Source organism: Staurois parvus, unplaced genomic scaffold, assembly GCF_062004578.1.
Source record: "Staurois parvus isolate SC_StPar_1 unplaced genomic scaffold, SC_StPar_1.0 ptg001214l, whole genome shotgun sequence".
NCBI classification, from domain to species: Eukaryota; Metazoa; Chordata; class Amphibia; order Anura; family Ranidae; genus Staurois; species Staurois parvus.
The window spans coordinates 290,396-313,754 of record NW_028319010.1 but is presented as its reverse complement, the minus strand read 5'-3'; the positions used below and the strand labels follow the sequence as shown (position 1 = coordinate 313,754).

Below are 23,359 nucleotides of genomic sequence, written 5' to 3'. Positions count from 1 at the left end.
CCGTTTGTTATTGTGAAGAAAGAGATGTTTGTTTGTCTGTGTCCATGCGCAAAATGAATGTGATGGGAGTGATTTTTATGATCAATCAGCTGCTGCACTTTCAGGGCTCTCATGAGGAAAGTAGCAGGGTCTGCATCCCTTTAGACATGATTATCTTTACGGTGTATCTCACCAAATATGACATTTTTGTTGCAGGGGATGCTCAAAATCTGTCTTAGTGCAGATTTCTGGGAAAATCAGTAAGCCAATCACACAATGAGATTTCTAGGGGGGGGGACACTCTGTACACCATCTGTGTACAGAACCCCTCCAGGTGGCCATATTGCATTGCATTTTACAGAGAATTACAGAGCTGCAGATTGAAACGGAACGGTCATTTTTAATAACATTCATTTACAATTTGACTCCTGTAACAATTGTACACTCTATATTATTATTTTTTTTTATTTTCTATATTTTTCCCACAAAAGTGGAGTTACCCTTTAGAGCAGAAAATAATAAAAAAATGAAAAGCCTATTAAACCATAAAATAACAAAATTAGCTTTTGCTGCAGTATTTAGCTTCACTCCACAGATTTCCCCAACAATGCTCTTTTTCTGCCACTAGATGTCCTCCGTCTAATGGCCAGCATTATTTAGCACACTTCCTCGGAGCCCAGGTCATTCTGGACCCATCCTCAACCTAGGACTGGACAGTGAAAGGAGAAGCAGCAAAGTGGGGAGATCGAAGGAGAAGCAGCAAAGTGGGGAGATCGTCTCTCTGTCACTTTGCTCTCTTCCTATCAGGGTGCTTCTTGTCAGCATATAAACTGATTGGCTCCTTGTGCTGCTTCTTCCCACACTCCAGCCCTGCTGTACTACAAGAAGCTGATACCAGCTTAGATTCAGGTACCTACACAATAAATGGAAGGATGTAGTTTTGATTACAGAGCTGGTTTGAGGACAAGCGGATGTCCAAGCACCCATCCCTCGAGGCAAGACTTCTGCTTGCTGAGGCTTATGCAGGCCATAGACCGGTCAAAAATCGGCTGAAAAAAAAATCGACCGATTTTCACACCGTTAGTGGGTTAATTGGTCGGCTGTTTTTCAGGATTTTGGCACATTTTTTTATCGGTGAAGTTGGAAAAAAATCGGCCGATTTTCACGGCAATGATGGGCAAATCGGCCGATCTTTTTACTGATAAAAAATCTGCGCATGAGCTGTGACCTGCAAGAAGAAGAAAAAGAAAAAGAAGAAAAAAAAGAAGAATTCCAGTCCGCTATTATAGTTGACATGAAAAAGTCTTGCGGTTGCAACAATGTATCTATTTGTATCTGAATAAAAACATCTGTATCCAAAATGGATACAAATTGATACATTGTTGCAACCGCAAGACTTTTTCATGTCAAATATAATAGTGGAGTTCTTTGCAAGGGACAGAAGTAATTAAATGCCGGCCGTAGATGGGACGAAAATCATCCGGTTTTTTTTATTGTTGGTGGTAAAGTCGGCCTATTGAACGACCGATTTTTCGTTTTGTTTTTTAAAAAAATGGCTGGTCTTCGACCCGTCTATGGCCTGCATTAGAGGTTGTCTCCTAGCTCACTCAGTCCAGTCGACGCCAGGGGCGGACTGACCATTTGGAAACTCGGGAACTGCCCGAGGGCCTGGGGTCAGTAGGGGGCCCCATGAGATGCCCCTGGTACCTTTTTCATAGGCTTTTTTGAGTTTGGACAAGGACACAGGGGCCCCATGATCCCCTATTGCCTGGGGGCCCCATGAGTTGTCAGTCCGCCCCTGGTCGATGCTCACAAATACGGCACCGCAGCAAGAGCAACCCTCCTCCACCAGAACATTCACTGTCCATCCCGTCTCCACAACCCTCTGCTTTACATAATTATATATATATATACTGTGTGTGTACTTAGTTCAGCTCCCTCCTCCCCTCTCTTCACCGTCTAACCCCCCAACTGTTTCTCCCAGCCTCTCTCCATAAACACTGAGCTCAATTTTTCCACTGTTTGGTCAGCCCTGGATTAGACGAAGCTGGGCAAAATTCCATGAGGTCCCACAGAGAGAGAGGGGAGGGAGACAGAGGGAGAAGAGGACAGGATTTTTCTGCGCTTCTGAAAGGAAAACACCAGTCTTGTTATAAAGAAGGAGGCAGCACAGTGGCTTAGGCACTGAGGTGGTTTAGCCCTTTCTGCCTTGTAGCACTGGGGTCTTTAAATTATGTCCCGGCCAGGACATTACCTGCATGGAGTTTGCATGTTCTACCTGTGTGCTTGCATGGGTTTCCTACCACACTCCATGTTGGTAGGTTGATTGGCTTCTGTCTAAACTGGCCCTAGTATATTGGATTAGGACCTTAGAGAAGGGATTCTCAACTAGGGTTCCTCCAGAGGTTGCCAGGGGTCCCTTGGGTAATGAGCAATTTTTGCCTCTCAGATAAGTTCCCACTGACACCATTGGTCTTTTTTAGCTGTCCGTAAGGGGGTACTTGTTCCCACTGACCACAAATGTAAGGAGCATTCTTCCCACTGACCATCACACTAATGTATCATGAATTGTAGATAAGGTCATTTTAGTGGGCAGCACAGTGGCTAAGTGGTTAGCACTTCCGCCTGGCAGTACTTGGGTTGTTGGTTCGAATCCCAACCATGGCACCACCTGCCTGGAGATTGCATGTTCTCCCTGTGCCTGTGTAGGTTTCCTCCGGGTACTCCGGTTTCCTCCCACACTCCAAAAACATGCTGGTAGGTGAATTCTCTTCTGTCTAAATTGTCCCTACTATGTGTATGTATGAATGTGAATTAGGGACCTTAGATTGTACGCCCCTTGAGGGTTAGGGACCTTAGATCGTACGCCCCTTGAGGGTTAGGGACCTTAGATTGTACCCCCCTTGAGGGTTAGGGACCTTAGATCGTACACCCCTTGAGGGTTAGGGACCTTAGATCGTACGCCCCTTGAGGGTTAGGGACCTTAGATCGTCCACCCCTTGAGGGTTAGGGACCTTAGATTGTACACCCCCTTGAGGGTTAGGGACCTTAGATCGTACGCCCCTTGAGGGTTAGGGACCTTAGATTGTACGCCCCTCGAGGGTTAGGGACCTTAGATTGTACGCCCCTCGAGGGTTAGGGACCTTAGATTGTACGCCCCTCGAGGGTTAGGGACCTTAGATTGTACGCCCCTCGAGGGTTAGGGACCTTAGATTGTACGCCCCTCGAGGGTTAGGGACCTTAGATTGTACGCCCCTCGAGGGTTAGGGACCTTAGATTGTACGCCCCTCGAGGGTTAGGGACCTTAGATTGTACGCCCCTCGAGGGTTAGGGACCTTAGATTGTACGCCCCTCGAGGGTTAGGGACCTTAGATCGTACGCCCCTCGAGGGTTAGGGACCTTAGATCGTACGCCCCTCGAGGGTTAGGGACCTTAGATCGTACGCCCCTCGAGGGTTAGGAACCTTAGATTGTACGCCCCTCGAGGGTTAGGGACCTTAGATTGTACGCCCCTCGAGGGTTAGGTTGTATGCTGCTTGAGGGTTAGGGACTGATGTGAATGAATGTATATGTAAAGCGCTGCGTAAATTGACAGCGCTATATAAGTACCTGAAATAATAATAATAGCAGGGATTCCCTGAGACTGGAAAGTCATGTCAAGGGTTCCTCTGCACTGAAAAGGTTGAGAAAGGCTGCCTTAGAGTGTAAGCTCCTCAGGGCAGGGACTGACGTGAATGAACATTAGGTAAAAGCGCTGTGTAAATTTGCGGCGCTATATAAATGCCGGTAATAAATAAAAAAAAAAACAAGGTGCAGTTCAAATGAAACAAAATCAGTTAACGTTTGTTCTTTTCAGTTGGCGCATGGTCAGCTAAGATGCAAAGGATCACTTGCTGGTACCAGCCACCCTCACAGGCCATGCGCCTAAACCCTCTAACTACATGATGCTAATGAACATCAACTTCACATTGGGCAGAAAAGAAAACTATCCATCACGCCATGGCAGATTCAATTTTTCTTTGCTTCCGCCCATATCTACCCGGCTACAACATCCTGAGCACACAGAGGAACAAAAATGTAAGAATCTGGGAGTTGGAGGCACAAAGAACATTTTTTCCTTCATATATAGAAAGGTTATAGAAATTCTAAAAAAGGTAAAAAAAAAAATGTAGCCAGTTGAAATACATTTGGTGCTCAGTGGAATTAAAGTCACGAAAGATCCTCCGAGGCGACTGATGTACAATTCTGAAGAGTACAAAATATGGTTTGCAGTCTACGGTGAGTGTTCCTACTTAGAACAGTGCAAAAAAAGAAAGTGAAATGCGTCGCCAAAAAAAGAGTCGGAGAAATAACTTCCCATCCTTTTACCTGTTCATCTGTATTATATTTGCCCCATTCGGTGATGGCCAATCAAATTCTTCCTTCTGGCCATCCACTTCTTCTCTAGGTGCCTTAACTGTAACTAGACGTGCGCTGAAGTGTTCAGTTTTGTGTGGTCCTTGGCCATGGGGCATCATCAATGCTCATGCGCAAAGTGTAAAGACTTCCCAGTGTAAGCCGGCAAACCAATCAGAGCACAGACAGGTCATGGCACGAGCGCGAATGTACCTTGAGGACAGTCTTGCTGTTGCGGGTGACAAGCCGGTCTAGAAACCTTCGCGCACGCTTGCTGAGGCTCTGTTTGCGTTGGCTTCGGAGTCGGCAGCTCTCAGCCGCGTCGGGCCCGTCTCTCCGTAAACGGATTTGGCGGACCATACCCTCGAATAGCTCCTGGACGTTGTGCTGCAGGACGGCGGAGGTCTCGATGAACTTGCAGTCGAATACCACGGCGCACGCGCGACCCTCTGCAAAGGGAGGAAGATTTAGTGGTGGAATGTGGGATGACATTCAGGCTTAGTTATTATTTATTTACAGGATTTATATGGCGCCAACAGTTTGCTTTTACGATATACGGCTAGGTTCACATCTGTGCAGGTGGTGCCGCTGCGGATCCGCACGAAAATCACCCGCACAGAGAATTGCGGACCCGAGGGCGGGTGACATTAGTTCTAATGGCACGCCGCCCGCACTGGAAAACGCAACCGTACTGGGAACCTCAGCTGCGTTTTCAGAAGAAGTGCAGCGACTTCTTCACTGAGTGTCACGGGGCATGGGAGTCCATTCAAATGAATGGGCTCTCATGCCCACGCAAAACGCAGCCCGCATATATGTGAACCGGGGTAAAGGGGGACAACAGATCAATACAAGAGGGTAAGGAGGGTTTGTTAAAGGACAACTATACCTTCAGATTTTTATCCTTTAAAAACACATGAATTTCTAACGCCAAAACTTTTCAGGCTCCATGCACACGGGGCATTTTAGTCACATTAAAAAAGTAATTTTTTTTTTAGCATTTTTTGGTGTTTTTGCATCAGCGTCTAGCAGCAGATGTACATATTTTTCCGTGTTTGCGTTTTTTAGTTTTTTTTAGCGTTTTTTCACACAAACAAAATTTTTCTCAAAAAACATCCAAAAACGCCAGGTTGCCGCATTTTACTGCATTTTTCAGTGTAAGTCCTCACGCGCACGGGACATTTTTGGCTTTTGACATTTTTTTCTACAGCCAGTAAACTCCCCAGCATGTTATCCTATCTCAGAGACCTTTAGTGGGTTTCTAGAGGAGTTTTTTAGCTGTAAAAGCTGAAAAATGCGGCAAAACACTGCACACCGACGTTTTTGGACTATTTTTGGTAACAAAAACCGCTAAAAAACACAAATGTGGAAAAACGCAGTTAAATGCTAAATGCAAAAATGCTAAAAAAAACCCTGAAAAACTCATGATTTTAACGTGACTTTACACAGCTAATGTTATCAAAACATCCCGTGTGCATGAGGGACATTTTTACAGCGGCTGTTTTTGGCTTCTGGCATTTTTTTCTACAGCCAGTAAAACCCCCACCAACAAAAAGTAAACAAAAATGTTGCCAGTTTAACAGTTTCCTGCTCTATCCAAACGACTAAGTCCTCAAGCACACGGGGCGATTTTACAGCTGTTTTTGGCTTTTGGTGTTTTTTTCTACAGCCAGAAACCCCCCCAGCATGTTATCCTATGTGTCCATGCACACGTAGGCTGTAATCAGCATTTTTTGGCTGGGCACGTTTTCTGGATAGAAAAACCCCCCCAGAACTAGTGGGTTTCAAGAGGATTTTTTTTTTTTTTGCTGTAAAAATGCTCTAACGCTGATAAAAGCAGAAAAAAAGGTGAAAAAAAGTTGAAAAACGACAATAAAAGCTGAAAAACACTAAAAAACGTGGCTATCCGGCATTTATGGGCGTTTTTGAGCCTAAAGATTTTATGGGAGTATAATGAAGGCCATAGATAGGTCGAAAACTGGCCGTTTTTTAAAAAAAAAATGAAAAATCGATCGTTCAATCAGCCGACGTTACCACCGTTGGTAAAAAAAAATCGGCTGTTTTTCGTCACATCTACGGCCGGCAAATTTCCATTTAGGGTACAGATGTTTCTATTCGGATACAAATAGATACAATGTTGCAACCGCAATACTTTTAAATGTCAAATATAATAGTGGAGTGTCCCTGCAGAGAGCTCCACTATTATATTTGACATTTAAAAGTATAGCAAAGTTGCAACATTGTATCTATTTGTATCCATTTCAGATACAGATGTTTCTATTCGGATACAAATAGATACAATGTTGCAACCGCTATACTTTTAAATGTCAAATATAATAGTGGAGCTCTCTGCAGGGACACTCTGCTATTCTATTTGACATTTAAAAGTCTTGAGGTTGCAACATTGTATCTATTTGTATCCGAATAGAAACATCTGTATCCGAAATGGATACAAATAGATACAGATGTTCTTCTTTTTCTTTGTCTTCTTCTGTTTCTTTTTTTCTTCTTTTTGCAGGTCACGGCTCATGCGCATTTTTTTAATCTGTAAAAAGATCAGCCGATTTGCCCATCATTGCCGTGAAAATCGGCAGATCGACAAAATCGGACGTTTTTTTTCCAACATAACCGATTAAAAAAATCTGTAAAAATCACGAAAAACGAACGACAAATTCATCCACTAATGACCCGAAAATTGGCCGATTATTCTTTCGGACGCATTTTCGACTGATTTTCGACCCATCTATGGCCTGCATAACTCTGCTAAAAAATGCAAACACTAAAAGCACTGAAAAAAGCTAATGCAAAAACACAAAAAAAAAAAAAAGTGAAAAAAACTCACGTTTTTATTGCAGCATTCTACAGCTAACGCTACTCGCATTTTTTATAACGTCCAGTTTGCGTGAGGCTTTTTACAGCTAAAAAAAATTCCTCTAGAAACCCTCTAGTTCTGGGGGTTTTTCTAGACAAAAAGCGCTGATTAAAGCCTACGTGTGTATGGACACATAGGATAACATGCTGGGGGGTTTTCTGGCTGTAGAAAAAAACACCAAAAGCCAAAAACAGCTGTAAAATCGCCCCGTGTGCTTGAGGACTTAGGCGTTTGGATAGAGCAGGAAACTGTTAAACTGGCAACATTTTTGATTACTTTTTGTCCTGTATATACATCATGAAGCAAGAGGAAATCTCTCCTACATTGTCACGGGGCTAGAGTTACCTATTGGAAGATTTCCCCCCTATTTCTGTTCTGGGCAACTAGACAAAAGGACATATAGACAGAATAAGGCTCCATGCACACGGGGCATTTTAATAACTCACATTAAGTAAGTTTTTTAGTGTTTTTTTATTAGCATTTCTTTACAGCCAAACAAGGCATTTGCCTAGGGCAGCATTTTTCAGGGGGGTCAGCACTGCCCCATGGAAAAAGGGACACACGCGGCATGGGGAACTGGTGGGTTCCAGAGAGGCTGCGGGTTTCATGTCGGTGTATGCACAGCCCGACTCTTGTTCCCGGTGATGTCCGAAGCTGTGAAGGTGAGTGTCCTTATCTCTCTCGCCATGGGGGATGGTGGCTGGTGTATGGGGGGCAGTGGTAGTGGAAGGCTCTCTTGGGTGGGAGGCAGGGGTGTTGTTGGTCAATGTCAGGCTCTCTCTGCGGGGGGCGCTGATTTTTGTGTTGCCTAGGGCAGCAAAAAACCTAAATACACCACTGGTGATAGGTGGAGTTTGGCTATGGCTGAATACTGTTGAGCAGCCATCTTTGGTCTGCTGCCATTTCTCCAGCAGGTTTCCCTCCCACGTCATCGCTCACCTTCTACAGACACTTCCCGGCTGCGGACGAGGTCTGTCTTATTCCCCACTAGGATGATTGGAATGTTTTCGTACTGACGCGTCCGTCTAAGCTGGATCCGTAACTCTGAGGCGCTCTCGAAGCTGGAGCGGTCAGTGACCGAATAGACGATGATGTAAGCGTGACCCACGTGCATAGCAGCGCTGTTGCATCCACCATCGGGTTTCTGAAAAGCAGGAGGAAACCAGAAAATGTAACAAAGGCCAATGAGCTGCTTCATGATCTGCAACAACAGACTCAAACCAGCGGCTTGCGGGTCACAAATGACTTTAGGTTACCCGTGAAGTGAAGCCTTGCAATAGGTGCGGAGTACCGGTCTGTGAGAACATTGGCTGAATCATGTAATGCTCATGACCATGAAGATAAACCACAGTTCTCCCCCCAATCAGAGATGCTCGGCAATCACTGGGCGCCGGGCGAAAAAACACTGGCCTGGGACCCGGTGATTGACAGCCGAGGCCGCGAATGGCAGCGCCCCCTATCCGGAAATGCAAAATCACGTATAGATACGTGATTTTGCGCACCCGTGCCACCCTGGTAAGTACTTCTGTTATGCTCTATATAAGGTGCACCTGCTGATCTGTGTTGTGAAGGGGTGATGTGATGCAGGGCTAGCGCCAGCTTAAGGCAACTCCCTTAGGGTGTCGAGACGGGGGATCGGTAAAATCCAAATCCCCAGCCACTTGCTGGGGATTCGGATTTTTAGTCATGCTGGAGAAGTGTGTGTGTTATCACACTCCGGGCTGCTGTACCGGCTGGGAGTGTGTTTACTTTCATGAAGACGACTGTTGGCTTTCAATGTGGAAGTGAAACAAGCGGCTGTGAAGGGGATCATTTCCACAACTGCCATGATATGTCACCCCCCCCCCCTATGTTTACCGGGCTTCACTGTCCCACCTGCGTGCCAACTGCTGAACCCCCCCCAGAAAAAAAAAAGATCTACAGCCCTGCACAGGACACACACATTCCTGCAATAAACCACTGCGCTCAGGGCAGCCGTACCTTCTGCCACCCCCTTGTCCCTGCCCTGCCTGGATGATGCCTGAACAAAAATGGATCCATCCTTCTGGAGAGGAAAGCAAACAAATGCATTGTCAGGGGAAGTACTGTGATCTTTGCCTATATTACTATTATTACAGGTACTTATATAGCGCCGTCAATTTACGCTGAGCTTTACATATATATTGTACATTCACATCAGTCCCTAACCCTCGGGAGTCACCCAGTATTCAGATTGAAAGTAATGAATGTTGGGGATTAGAGGCTCGAGCATAATATGTTTAGAGGTACATTCACATCAGTCCCTAACCCTCAAGGGGCGTACAGTCTAAGGTCCCTAACTTGCATTCATACATATTCTACTAGGGCCAATTTAGACAGGAGCCAAGTCACCTACCAGCATGTCTTTGGAGTGTGGGAGGAAACTGGAGTACCCAGAGGAAATCCACGCAGGCACAGGGAGAACATGCAAACTCCAGGCAGGTGGTGCCGTGGTTGGGATTCAAACCAACTACCTTAATACTGCCAGGCGGAAGTGCTAAAGATTTAGCCACTGTGCTGTCCAATGTTCTACTTTAAACTCTTGGCGCCGGCCACACGCAAATGTGTGGCCTCCCGGCATCTGGGCCTTGACGCCAAGCGGCAGCACATTTGCGTGCAATTAAGAAAAACATATGTGCTGAGACCGCGCGCCCTTCGCACTCCCAGTACACATGTCCAGTACTCACGGAAAGGACCCGATCTCCTCTTTCGATCAGGACCTTTCCCGATCATGTGACCGCCATGACTGCGAATCATGGCGGTCACGTGACCCTAAAACCCCCGCCCCCCGGCTTCTGAAACCCTTAAAGTGCCGGGAGGCGCCAGCGCCAAGGGGTTAAAGAAACAGTGAACCAAACAATGTTTGGTAGATTGGTTAGGAATTTGTTTTATGCTATATGCATGTACCTGCCTTTCAAATAAAATGTTATTGACTGATGCACTGAATGAGACAGTGAGCACCCAGCAAGGAATACAATGGCAGACCAGGGGCGGACTGACAACTCATGGGGCCCCCGGGCAATAGGGGATCATGGGGCCCCTGTGCCCTTGCCCAAACTCAAAAAAGCCTATGAAAAAGGTACCAGGGGCATCTCATGGGGTCCCCTACTGACCCCGGGCCCTCGGGCAGTGCCCGAGTCTCCAAATGGTCAGTCCGCCCCTGTGGCAGACTGATCAAATTAAAGGTTTACGGATGTGATGAAGCTGGTTGGGTGGCAGAAGAGGAGAGGAAGATCTCTACCATTCAAAACTCACTATGTGATTCTGCCCAGAGCCTCCTCTACTGAGCCTTACAGACGTTGTCTAATGTATATCTTGCAAATGTATGAAAGAGACATAAAGCAGTAAGGTACCAAGTGAGTTTGCCAAACCTTGAGATTTACATCAAATCCAGAGCGGCTTACCTGAACTTCACAGATGTCCATCAGGAGAAGGCTGGTGTCCTCGCCATCCACGCCCAGCGTGCACTTGTAGAATTCTGAGTGAAAGAGCTGTATGTTACCGAACAGGCAGCAAGCAACATGGTACTACAGGCCATAAAAGATAAAAACCTTACATACTGTAGTTACATAGTTAGTCTGGCTGAAAAAAGACAAAAGTTCAACCATTAAAAAAAAAGTTATAATCCTACACCCACAGTTGATCCAGAGGAAGACAAAGAAACCCAGCAAAGCATGATGCAATTTGCTCCTGCAAGGAAAAAAAATCCCTCCTTGATCCCCTGAGAGGCAATCCAATATTACCTGGATTAACTTTCCCTATAAATGTTATATCCAGTTATATTCTGTGTATCCAAGAAAGAATCCAGGACTTTACTACAGCAATCCACTGAGCTGGCCACAACCAACTCTTGAGGGAGTCTATTCCTCATTTTCACAGCTCTTACTGTGAAGAAACCTTTCCGTTTTTGAAGATTAAATTTCTTTTCCCCCAGCTGTAATGAGCGCCCCCTTGTCATCTGTGATGACCTCAGGGGGAATAACTCTACACTGAGTTCACTATATGGACCACTTATGTATTATACACGGAGATCATATCCCCCCTTATGTATTATACATGGAGATCATATCCCCCCTTATGTATTATACATGGAGATCATATCCCCCCTTATGTATTATACATGGAGATCATATCCACCCTTATGTATTATACATGGAGCTCATATCCCCCCTATGTATTATACATGTTGATCATATCCCCCCTTATGTATTATACATGGAGATCATATCCCCCCTTATGTATTATACATGGTGATCATATCCCCCCTTATGTATTATACATGGAGATCATATCCCCCCTTATGTATTATACATGGAGATCATATCCCCCCTTATGTATTATACATGGAGATCATATCCCCCTTATGTATTATACATGGAGATCATATCCCCCCTTATGTATTATACATGGAGATCATATCCCCCCTTATGTATTATACATGGAGATCATATCCCCCCTTATGTATTATACATGGTGATCATATCCCCCCTTATGTATTATACATGGTGATCATATCCCCCCTTATGTATTATACATGGAGATCATATCCCCCCTTATGTATTATACATGGTGATAATATCCCCCCTTATGTATTATACATGGAGATCATATCCCCCTTATGTATTATACATGGTGATCATATCCCCCCTTATGTATTATACATGGTGATTATATCCCCACTTATGTATTTATACATGTTGATCATTCTGTGTGCTGCTCCCCCCCAGCCCCCCTAATACTTACCTAGCCCGACCTCGATCCAGCGCTGTGCACTAGAGCAGCGGCCCTCCCAGCTCTCTCCCTCCTCATTGTCTCAGAGACAGCACACACAGAGCGAGGCTCGGGGGCAAGCACACTTGAGTGCCCCCATAGCAAGTGGCTCGCTATAGGGACACTCAGCAGGTGGGAGGAGTCAGGAGCACGAGCGAGGGACCTGAGAAGAGGAGGTTTGGGGCTGCTCTGTGCAAAACCATTGCACAGAGCAGGTAACGTATGACACGGTTATTATTAAAAAAAAATTACTTTAGTATCACTTTAAATTCTCCTTATAGACAACTTCTATTCCGCCTGTGTTATTCTATAGCGATGATGGATCCAGTCACCACTGCATCCCTTCACCGCCTCCATCTCTGCTGCCGATTCTTCTGGGCCCTGTGGCAATCCACTTAAATCGCAGACTGACCATTGATAATATAACCCCTGCGCATGAGCATAGGACTTACATGATCACAGGGCCCTGGCCAAATTAATCGAAAGTAAGTACTGCATGCAGGACCGTGGACAAGGGGGTACCACCAGTCCTCCTGTACGGGGCCCAGGCAGCTAGGTGAATTGGATGTGCACAGGGAGGGTGATCAGCTCATTGTGGGGGGCAATTACTGGAACCGATCCCCCGTATGGCTCTCTCAGCAGCAGCTAAAAGCTGGCTTCTTCTCCTCTCCTTCCCACTGGCTTCTTCTTCTCTCCCTCCTGCTGGCTTTCAGCTGCTATAGAGAGAGCCATACGGGTGATAGGTTCCAGTAATTGCGCCCCCCCCCCCCCCCCCCTGCTGAACCCATAACCATCTCTGTTCACCATATGTTTTCCCCTGCTGTCCAGGCCCCCCCATATACCCCCACCCTGCAGTGCCACTGCCTCCCTCCTCTGCTTCCTACCAGCAGCTGCAAGTACATAATAGGATCCTTCAGGATGGAGAGTGGGAGAAGGATCCAGTAAATATGTCGCATTTACCAGCCCCTTCCTTTGCTGAATGAACACAATGAGTGGTTGGTACCAATCACTCACTATGTTCATTCATAACTGAAGCATAGTAAACTGTGTTTTTTATTTGGGGGGGGGGCCCTGTCAAGGTTGGCTGTATGGGGCCCCATGGTTTCTAACAGCAGCCCTGACTGCATGGCCCATCCGCTGTACAGCGTACACAGGAACAAAAGACTGCAAGGGGAAAGAGGAAGAAGTTTTCTTGGCAGCAGGGACTTAGATCTGCAGATGAATGAAACAGAGTAAATACAAAGCAGCAATGATGCTGCTTTGTATCTCTGAATCCAGAGTCTGAACAATGTTTATAAACGAGGTCTGTTATTGACAGCAATGGTTAGAGCCGACTGCTGTTTTTATATAGCAATTCCTGGCTGTCATTTTGACAGCCAGAAATTGCCAGTTGAAGTGGTAGCAGGAGCGGCAGCAGAGGGCTTGCTACATAAATCCTGTATACTTTAGTGAAGTTTTTTTGGCAGAATATAGCATGTCTAGGCTCCATGTACATGGGATGTTTCTGAACGATGGAAACGGACTGCTGGAAAACGTAGGTTAAAAAATGTCTGTTTAGCTGCGTTTGCATAACACGTTTATGTGCGTTTATGAGTGTTTGAATTTAGAAGCGTTTTTTAAAGATAAGCACAGGAGAACCTCCCAAATGCCCAGAATGCAGTGAAAAGTGGTAAATTATTAACTATTTCAGACGGTTTCAGAGAAATACAGAGAGTAGAAGCAGAGACAGCAGTATGTGTTGAGATTAGCTTAGGTGTGAGTTGCTCATTAACATTTCTTTTGTTTCCAAGGGTGGGAAAGGTGTCTGGTGGAGGGAGTCATTAAGGCCAGATGGCAGGGGGTCTTCATGAGGAATGTGAGGTGGGAATGGTCATTAACATATCTTTTGTTTCCAAGGGTGGGAGAGGTCTGAATGGTCATTAACATATCTTGTGTTTCCAAGGGTGGGAGAGGTCTGAGGTGTGAATGTTCATTAACATATCTTTTGTTTCCAAGGGTGGGAGAGGTCTGTGGTGTGAATGGTCATTAACATATCTTTTGTTTCCAAGGGTGGGAGAGGTCTGAGGTGTGAATGGTCATTAAGATATCTCCTGTTTCCAAGGGTGGGAGAGGTCTGAGGTGTGAATGGTCATTAAGATATCTCCTGTTTCCAAGGGTGGGAGAGGTCTGAGGTGTGAATTGGTCATTAACATATCTTGTGTTTCCAAGGGTGGAAGAGGTCTGAGGTGTGAATGGTCATTAACATATCTTGTGTTTCCAAGGGTGGGACAGGTCTAAGTTGTAAATTGGTCATTACAATGTGCGACCAGCTTGGTAGGAACATCCTGTGTTCAGTGTTTTGTCCATCTGAGTACCTTGAAAACTCTTTCCATGCATTTTCCATGATGACAGCATTGGGAACTGGAAGAGTTAAAAAAAATTTCAAACGCAAACACTTATAAACGTGATTTGCCGCGTTTACAAGCGTTTAGCCGCGTTTAGCGTTTGAAAAGCTGATAAAATCAATGTCTGAATGCAAGTTTGTTACGTTCAAAAAAACGACTGTAAACTCAACTGCCTGTAAACGAAGAAGTGTACATGAACACATAGGAACACATTAGGGTGAGTTCAGGGGCTGCTGAAAAAAAACGCAGAACAGCACCTAAACGTGAGTTTATCAGCTGTGGTGTACATGAGCCCTAAGGCACAAGAGTGGTTAAAGGTATAATAATAAAATGCACAAATACACACCATTCTGTGTATCAGTGTGTTGTGCTCCTCACAACCTTGATGTTTTATGCCCAGAAAATCTTGATATTGTGTAAAGCACGAGTGGTACATTGATGGATGTAGTCTGTGTGCAGCAGAATGTAGCAATTGCATTACACTAGAGCAAACTCTTACTTCATGTAAGTCAATGCACATTCTATTGTTTAAAGTGGACCTATTAGTAACTGGAATAGTTTGCATGAATGCATTCCTGACATGTCCAATATACGGTAACAGTAATGTTTTCCAAAAAAAGCTCCACCTTTTATTATCAAAAAGCCATCGTTAAGGTTCCAGTCCATTGACATAGGCTGAGATGATCAGATCAGTCTGCTGCGGACAGGAGAAAGCATTTCCTCAGTCTCTCCTCCTCCAGTGATAAGACTGCAACATTGTAACAAGTCACAAGGTGAAAGGCTGCAACAGGGTCTGATCTGTTGCAGACATTTGTGAACACACCCAGGGGTGGACTGACCATTCGAGCACTCAGGGACTGCCCGAGGGCCTCAGAGTCAGTAGGTATGAAATGCCCCTGGTACCTTTTTATAGGATTTTTTGGGTGTGCTTTGAGTGTGGGCAAGGACACAGGGGCCCCATGATCCCCTATTGCCCAGGGGCCCGATAAGTTGTCAGTCTGCCCCTGAACACACCTAAGAACTGCACAAGGACCAGAATTTTCATGATTGTGTCATCTCTGATCTGGCATCCCAGTCCGAGAAGTACATGGTGACCTTGGATGATGCCTGAACATAGATGGTGCCATCCTACTTGAGAGAAAAGCAGATGAAGGCATTGTCAGGGGGAGGACTGTGGTCTATGTGAGAGGTGATAACTACCTTGAACTGGAACTGACACATTGCTTAGTATGGATGTACATGACATGAAAAAATATAACACTGGTAAATTTAGACATTTGTTCTTCTCCTTACCTTGTTGCTGATCTGATGTTTCTCTATCCTGCTCTCTTCTGAAAATTCCAACCAAGCTGGTCTTCCCAACCCCAGGGTCTCCCAGAAGAACCACCCTGAAGATGCCATCCGCTGTTCCATTGGTACTTTCGGATCCATCTAATTCACTGCCGCATGCCTCAGTCGTGGGCTGAGATGGTGGCTGCGTGCCTACCTCCATTGCAGGATTACTGTTCTGTGAGCGGATCTGATGGGCACAGGGCAGGGGCGTGCTGGCTCTTCTCCGAAGGGGAGCACGAGCGGCACACATCTGAACCGTTATAAAGGGGAACAGTTAGTCAGATAGATATCCCGCTGTCTGCTACAGTTGCTAGACAACCAACAGATAGATATTAAAGAATTGCCCCATTTTCTAATCTGCTCTGGGGTCCTCAGTCCTGCCCCTACAACCTCGACCAATAAATTGCATCCTTGGAAGCCTGTATGCCAACTGGAGCACTTGGGTGGGCTTCCCTCCGCAACTAGAGAAGGAAAACGTAATGGACAGAGCAAGTCAGTGGCTGGAGGCTGCAGGTCATGAATGGCCACCACATCAGGGATGGACAATCTACTGCAAAATTCAAAAGCAATCCACAGACCTATTTATAAGTGTTCACAGTCAATATATTGATTCCAACACTTGCTCCTATTTATAAAGCTGCTCTGGGCAATTTATCCACACAGCCTCACTAAGTATGTTGTTTAATGGTGCAAAATCATCCAACAAAATCTTTTTGTAGAAAGAATTTGACAATTTAGACAAGCTATCTGCCTATTTTTGCAAAAAAAGTGTTTTTGTGTAATTTAAATTAGCCAATAGCCACTCCTTCCACTGACCTTTACTGAAACCTCAACCGGAACACTAACCCCCATGTAACCCAAACCGCACACTAACCTCCCAATGACACCAAATCATATGGTAACCCCAGTAACCCTCATAGTAAGCTCCCTGTAAACCAAACCAGCACACTAACCCCCATGTAACCCAAACCGCGCACTAACCTCCCAATGACACCAAATCATATGGTAACCCCAGTGACCCCAACCCTCACAGTAAACTCCCTGTAAACCAAACCAGCACACTAATCCCCATGTATCCCAAACCGCACACTAACCTCCCAATGACACCAAATCATATGGTAACCCCAGTAACCCCAACCCTCATAGTAAGCTCCCTGTAAGCCAAACGAGCACACTAACCTTCCAATGACACCAAATCATATCGTAACCCCAGTAACCCGCATAGTAAGCTCCCTGTAAACCAAACCAGCATACTAACCCCCATGTAACCCAGACCGCACACTAACCTCCCAATGACACCAAATCATATGGTAACCCCAGTAACCCCAACCCTCACAGTAAACTCTTTGTAAACCAAACCAGCACACTAACCCCCATGTAACCCAAACCACACACTAACCTCCCAATGACACCAAATCATATGGTAACCCCAGTAACCCCAACCCTCACAGTAAACTCCCTGTAAGCCAAACGAGCACACTAACCTTCATGTAACCCAAACCACACACTAACCTCCCAATGACACCAAATCGTATGGTAACCCCAGTAACCCCAACCCTCATAGTAAACTCCCTGTAAACCATACAAGCACACTAACCCCCATGTAACCCAAACCGCACACTAACCTCCCAATGACACCAAATCGTATGGTAACCCCAGTAACCCCAACCCTCATAGTAAACTCCCTGTAAACCATACAAGCACACTAACCCCCATGTAACCCAAACCGCACACTAACCTCCCAATGACACCAAATCGTATGGTAACCCCAGTAACCCCAACCCTCATTGTAAACTCCCTGTAAACCATACAAGCACACTAACCCCCATGTAACCCAAACCGCGCACTAACCTCCGAGTAATACTAAACTGGACACTAATCTCACTAAACCCAAATCTCAGTAATCTCTTTGTAAACCCAACCAGCACTCTAGCTCACCTTGTAACCCCAACTGTCATACTAACTTCTGTGTAACCCAAACTCGCACACTAACCACCATGTACCCCCAAACTACACAGTAACCTCCCTCTAACCCCCATGTAGCATCAATCCACACACTACCCTCCATGTAACCCCAATTTACACACTAACCTCCATGTAACCCAAACTTGTATACTAACCTCCATGTAACTTCAATCTACGCATTAACCTCCATGTAACCCAGTTTACAATCTAACCTCCATGTAACCAAGTTTACAAACTAACCTCCATGTAACCAAGTTTACAAACTAACCTCCATGTAACCCAGTTTACAAACTAACCTCCATGTAACCAAGTTTACAATCTAACCTCCATGTAACCAAGTTTACAAACTAACCTCCATGTAACCAAGTTTACAAACTAACCTCCATGTAACCAAGTTTACAATCTAACCTCCATGTAACCCAAACTTGTATACTAACCTCCATGTAACCCTATCCTTCACAATAATCTTCCCGTAAACCCAACAATCACACAATCCATCCTTGTAACCCCAACTGGCACACTAGCCCCCATGTAATCCCAATCTAGAAACTAACCTCACTCTAACCCTAATCTGTACATCAGCTTCTATGTAAGGTCAATCCACACACTGACCTCCATGTAACCCCATCCTTCACAGTAATCTCCTTGTAAACCCAACAAACATACCATTCATCCTTGTAACCCCAACCAGCACACTAGCCCCCACGTAACCCCAATCTAGACTCTAACTCTAATCTGTACACTAACCTCTATGTAAGGTCAACCCACACACTAACCTCCATGGAACCCCAGTCAACACACTAGTTTCTATGTAACTCCAATCTACACACTAACCTCCCTGTAACCCTCATGTAATGTCAATCCACACGCTAACCTTCATGTAACCCCAATTTACACTTTAACCTCCCAAACCTGTATACTAATCCATGTAAAGTAATTTAAAAAATCTAATCTCCATGTAACCCTGACCCTCACAGTAATGTCGCTGTACATTCAACCAGTACACGAACCTTCATTGTAACCCCAACCAGCACATCAGCCCCATGTAACCCCAACCTGTACACTAACCACCATGTAACCCCAACCTGTACACGAACTTCCATATAACCCCAGCCCACACAAGAACCTCCATGTACCATCAAACTACACACTAACCTTCCTCTAACCCTTATGTTATGTCGGGCCACACGTTAACCCCCATGTAACCCCAATTTATACACTAACATCTGTGTAAACTCAATCCCCACAGTAATCTTCCTGTAAACCCAACCAGCACACTATCTCTCCATGTAACTCCAGCCGGCACACTAGCCCTCCTTGTAACCCAACTGGCACACTAGTCCTCCTTGTAACTCCAGGAGACATACGACCCTCCTTGTAACTCCAGCACACACACTAGCCCTCCTTGTAACCCCAGCAGGCACACTAGCCCTCCTTGCAACCCCAGCAGGCACACTAGCCCTCCTTGTAACCCCAACTGGCACACTAGTCCTCCTTGTAACTCCAGCACGCACACTAGCCCTCCTTGTAACTCCAGCACGCACACTAGCCCTCCTTGTAACTCCAGCACACACACTAGCCCTCCTTGTAACCCCAGCCAGCACACTAGCCCTCCTTGTAACCCCAACCGGCACACTATCCCTCCTTGTAGCCCCAAATGGCACACTAGCCCTCCTTGTGACCCCAACTGGCACACTATCCCTCCTTGTAGCCCCAAATGGCACACTAGCCCTCCTTGTGACCCCAACTGGCACACTATCCCTCCTTGTAACCCCAAATGGCATACTAGCCGTCCTTGTAACCCCAACTTGCACACCAGCCCTCCGTGTAACCCCAAATGGCACACTAGCCCTCCTTGTAACCCCAAATGGCACACTAGCCCTCCTTGTAACCCCAAATGGCACACTAGCCCTCCTTGTAACCTGAACTTGCATTCTAGCCCTCCTTGTAACCCCAACTTGCACACTAGCCCTCCTTGTAACCCCAACTTGCACACTAGCCCTCCTTGTAACCCCAGCCAGCACAGTAGTCTTCCTTGTAACCCCAACTTGCACACTAGATCTCCTTGTAACCCCAGCCAGCACAGTAGTCCTCCTTGTAACCCCAACTTGCACACTAGCCCTCCTTGTAACCCCAACTTGCACACTAGCCCTCCTTGTGACCCCAACTTGCACACTAGCTCTCCTTGTAACCCCAGCGAGCACACTAGTCCTCCTTGTAACCCCAGCGAGCACACTAGCCCTCCTTGTAACCCCAGCAAGCACAGTAGTCCTTGTAACCCCAACGAGCACAGTAGTCCTCCTTGTAACCCCAGCAAGCACAGTAGTCCTCCTTGTAACCCCAACTGGCACACTAACCACCATGTAACCCCAGTCTATACACTAACCTTCCTCTAACCCTACTCTATACACTAACCTCCATGTAATCCTAACCAGCAAACAAAGCCCCCAACCCCTAAACCCCACCCCGTGCACTTACCTCTGCCCCACCGCTGACTCAAAATCAATCCCCTCTGCGTTTTTCAATCAGTCTCCTTTCACCGAACTGCTCCTAGGTCTGTATTGATGAAATTAGTTTCTGGATAACTTTAATAATTTTCTATTCTGTTGGAACAAAATATCTTGCAAGACTGCAAAATCCAAGACTGGTCCTTGTGTTCAACCCGACAGTCCCTGCAGTCCAGTAGTCACTGTATACATTACAAAATAAATCTATTGTCTTCAAAATCCTCTTTCTGATGAGTTCAGGTGTGTTTACAGAAACTGCAGTAATATCTCAGTGTATGTCTTCTCAGAAACAGTCCTTGAGTACACAGAGATGGTTCTGTTTTCCTTTTTTTTGTTTTTTTTATAACTCCATGGTCCTTTTGCTCTTAAATTCCCTGGAGAGTCCTTGTGCTTTGAAGCTCTTGTTCTCACAGCCCTGTTCTCATGGACTGTACTTGTGTTCCGTCCGGCAGTCCGTGCAGTGCTGCGGTTTTCACAGACAAGTCCTAAAATACTACAGTCTTTGGCTGAGTCCCTAAATTCTCACTTAATCCTGAACTTCAGGCTTCTGTTTTTCTAAGTTTGGCAGCTTTGTAATATCACAGTCTTTTTGGGACTATTTGTGTTTTCCCATGCAAGGTTCTTCTAGTAATATGGTCCTTTTGTTTTCCTGGACAGTCCCTGTTTTCTCACAATGAGTCCTACACTTAAAGCTGTCCTACATCTAGTAAGTTCCTTCATTACTCCTGACAGTCCCTGTCCTTGTATTGGTCCATGAGTTGTCTCTGCATTTCAGATGTTCTACTTACACAGCATCTGGCTCTGGAGCTGACAAATGAACCCTGAGCAACCATCCAGTGTTTTATAAGACAGACCCTCGGTGGTGCGGTCCCTCCCCCTGAACAGTAACATTGGCCACCCTACAGAACTTGGCTGTGCAACCAAAACTACTACAGTCATTGCTTCGCAAGGACAAAACAGAAAATTGTGTTGATATTATGATAAATTGCCCTTTTTTTCCATACCCCTCCTCATCCTCTGAAGGAAATGGTTACTGAAACTTGTATAATGCCAACCTATCAGAAGCTCCACGCTCCCGTCAGCACCCAGTCAGGGCAGAGGGACATATGTTGTTGGCAGACGGCCCACATGGAAGAAAAATATATTTGAAATATATTTTTAAAATATTCTTCCCAAATATATTGACATTTAAAATACTACAATTTTGTCCGTATTCAATATTTTGTGATAAATAAATATATATATATATATATATATATATATATATATATATATATACATACATACATACATATATACACACTGTATGTTGAAATGCGTTTTTTTACAAAATATATGAAAAATATTTTTAAAAATAAACTTTTAAATATACTGTATGTCTTTATATTACAAATCTACATTTTTGGAATGCATTTACAAATATATGTAAAAAATATATGTTTAAATGACTTATTTATATGTAAAAAAAAAATCTGAAAAATATATTAAATTTTATATATATATATATATATATAAAACACAATTCAACATGCAGTATATATATATATATATATATATATATATATACATACATACATACATACATACATACACAGACACTGCATATTGAAATGCGTTTTATATATATATATATATATATATTTATATATATACACACACACACAGCAATAAGTATTTTCTCCCCGGCTGATTTTGAATGTTCGCCCCTCACAAAGAAATGATCAGTCTAAAAATCGAATGTTCGGTGTATTGTAACACTGAGAGACAGAATAGCAACAACAAATTCAGCAGAAATGCGTCTAACAAATGATGACTGATCTGCATGTTCATGAGGGAAAGAAGGATTTGATCCCCTATCATTCAGCAGGATTTCTGGCTCCCAGGTGTCTTTCATACAGGTAACAAGCTGAGATTAGAAGCAGTCTCTTAAACGGAGTGCTGCTAATCTCATTGTGTTACCTGTATAAAAGACTCCTGTCCACAGGAGCAATCAGACCATCAGATTCCAAACTCTCCACCATGGCAAAGACCAAAGAGCTGTCCAAGGATGTCAGGGACAAGATTGTAGACCTACACAAGGCTGGACTGGGCTACCAAACTATGGCCAAGCAGCTTGGTGAGAAGGTGACAACAGTTGGTGCAATCATTCACAAATGGAAGAAACACAAAACAACTGTCAGTCTCCCTAGGTCTGGTGCACCATGCAAGATCTCATGAGAACAGTGAGGAATCATCCCAGAACTACACGGGAGGATCTTGTCAATGATCTCCAGGCAGCTGGGACTACAGTCACCAAGAAAACAATTGGTAGCACACTACGCCGACAAGAACTGAGATCCTGCAGTGCCCGCAAGGTCCCTCTGCTCAAGAAAGCACATGTCCAGGCCCATCTGAAGTCTCCCACTGAACATCTGAATGATGCAGAGGAGGACTGGATGAAAGTGTTGTGGTCAGATGAGATCAAAATCCAGCTCTTTGGCATCAACTCAACTCGCAGTGTTTGGAGGAGGAAGAATGCTGCCTATGACCCCAAGAACAGCATCCCAACTGTCAAACATGGTGGTGGAAACATTCTGCTTTGGGGGTGTTTTTCTGCTAAGGGGACAGGACAACTGCACTGCATCAAAGGGACGATGGACGGGGCAATGTACCGTCAAATCTTGGGTGAGAACCTTCTTCCCTCAGCCAGGGCATTGAAAATGGGTGGTGGATGGGTGTTCCAGCATGACAATGACCCAAAACACACGGCCAAGGCAACAAAGGAGCGGCTCAAGAAGAAGTGCATTAAGGTCATGCAGCGGCCTAGCCAGTCTCCAGACCTTAATCTGATTGAAAATCTGTGGAGGGAGCTGAAAGTTCGAGTTGCCAAATGTCAGCCACCAAACCTTAATGACTTGGAGAGGATCTGCCAAGAGGAGTGGGCCAAAATCCCTCCTGAGATGTGTGCAAACCTGGTGGACAACTACAGGAAATGTCTGACCTCTGTGTTTGCCAACAAGGGATTTGTCACCAAGTACTAAGTCATGTTTTGTGAAGGGGATCAAATACTTATTTTCCTCATGAACATGCAAATTAGAGCATCATTTGTTAGACATGCATTTCTTTTGAATTTTTTGTTGCTATTCTGTCTCTCAGTGTTAC

General features: G+C 45.0%; 1 protein-coding gene across 1 annotated transcript; it reads right to left on the bottom strand.

Moving 5' to 3' along the window:
* Positions 1-359: 359 nt before the first annotated feature.
* Positions 360-21,190, bottom strand: REM1 (RRAD and GEM like GTPase 1). The gene is made up of 5 exons (XM_089660213.1): positions 20,190-21,190; positions 15,708-15,996; positions 10,665-10,738; positions 8,182-8,386; positions 360-4,822 (listed from the first exon to the last, which is right to left on the bottom strand). Exons 2-5 carry the CDS (start codon positions 15,994-15,996, stop codon positions 4,548-4,550), a joined length of 843 nt encoding a protein of 280 aa, XP_089516339.1. The 5' UTR covers positions 20,190-21,190; the 3' UTR covers positions 360-4,547.
* Positions 21,191-23,359: the final 2,169 nt, after the last annotated feature.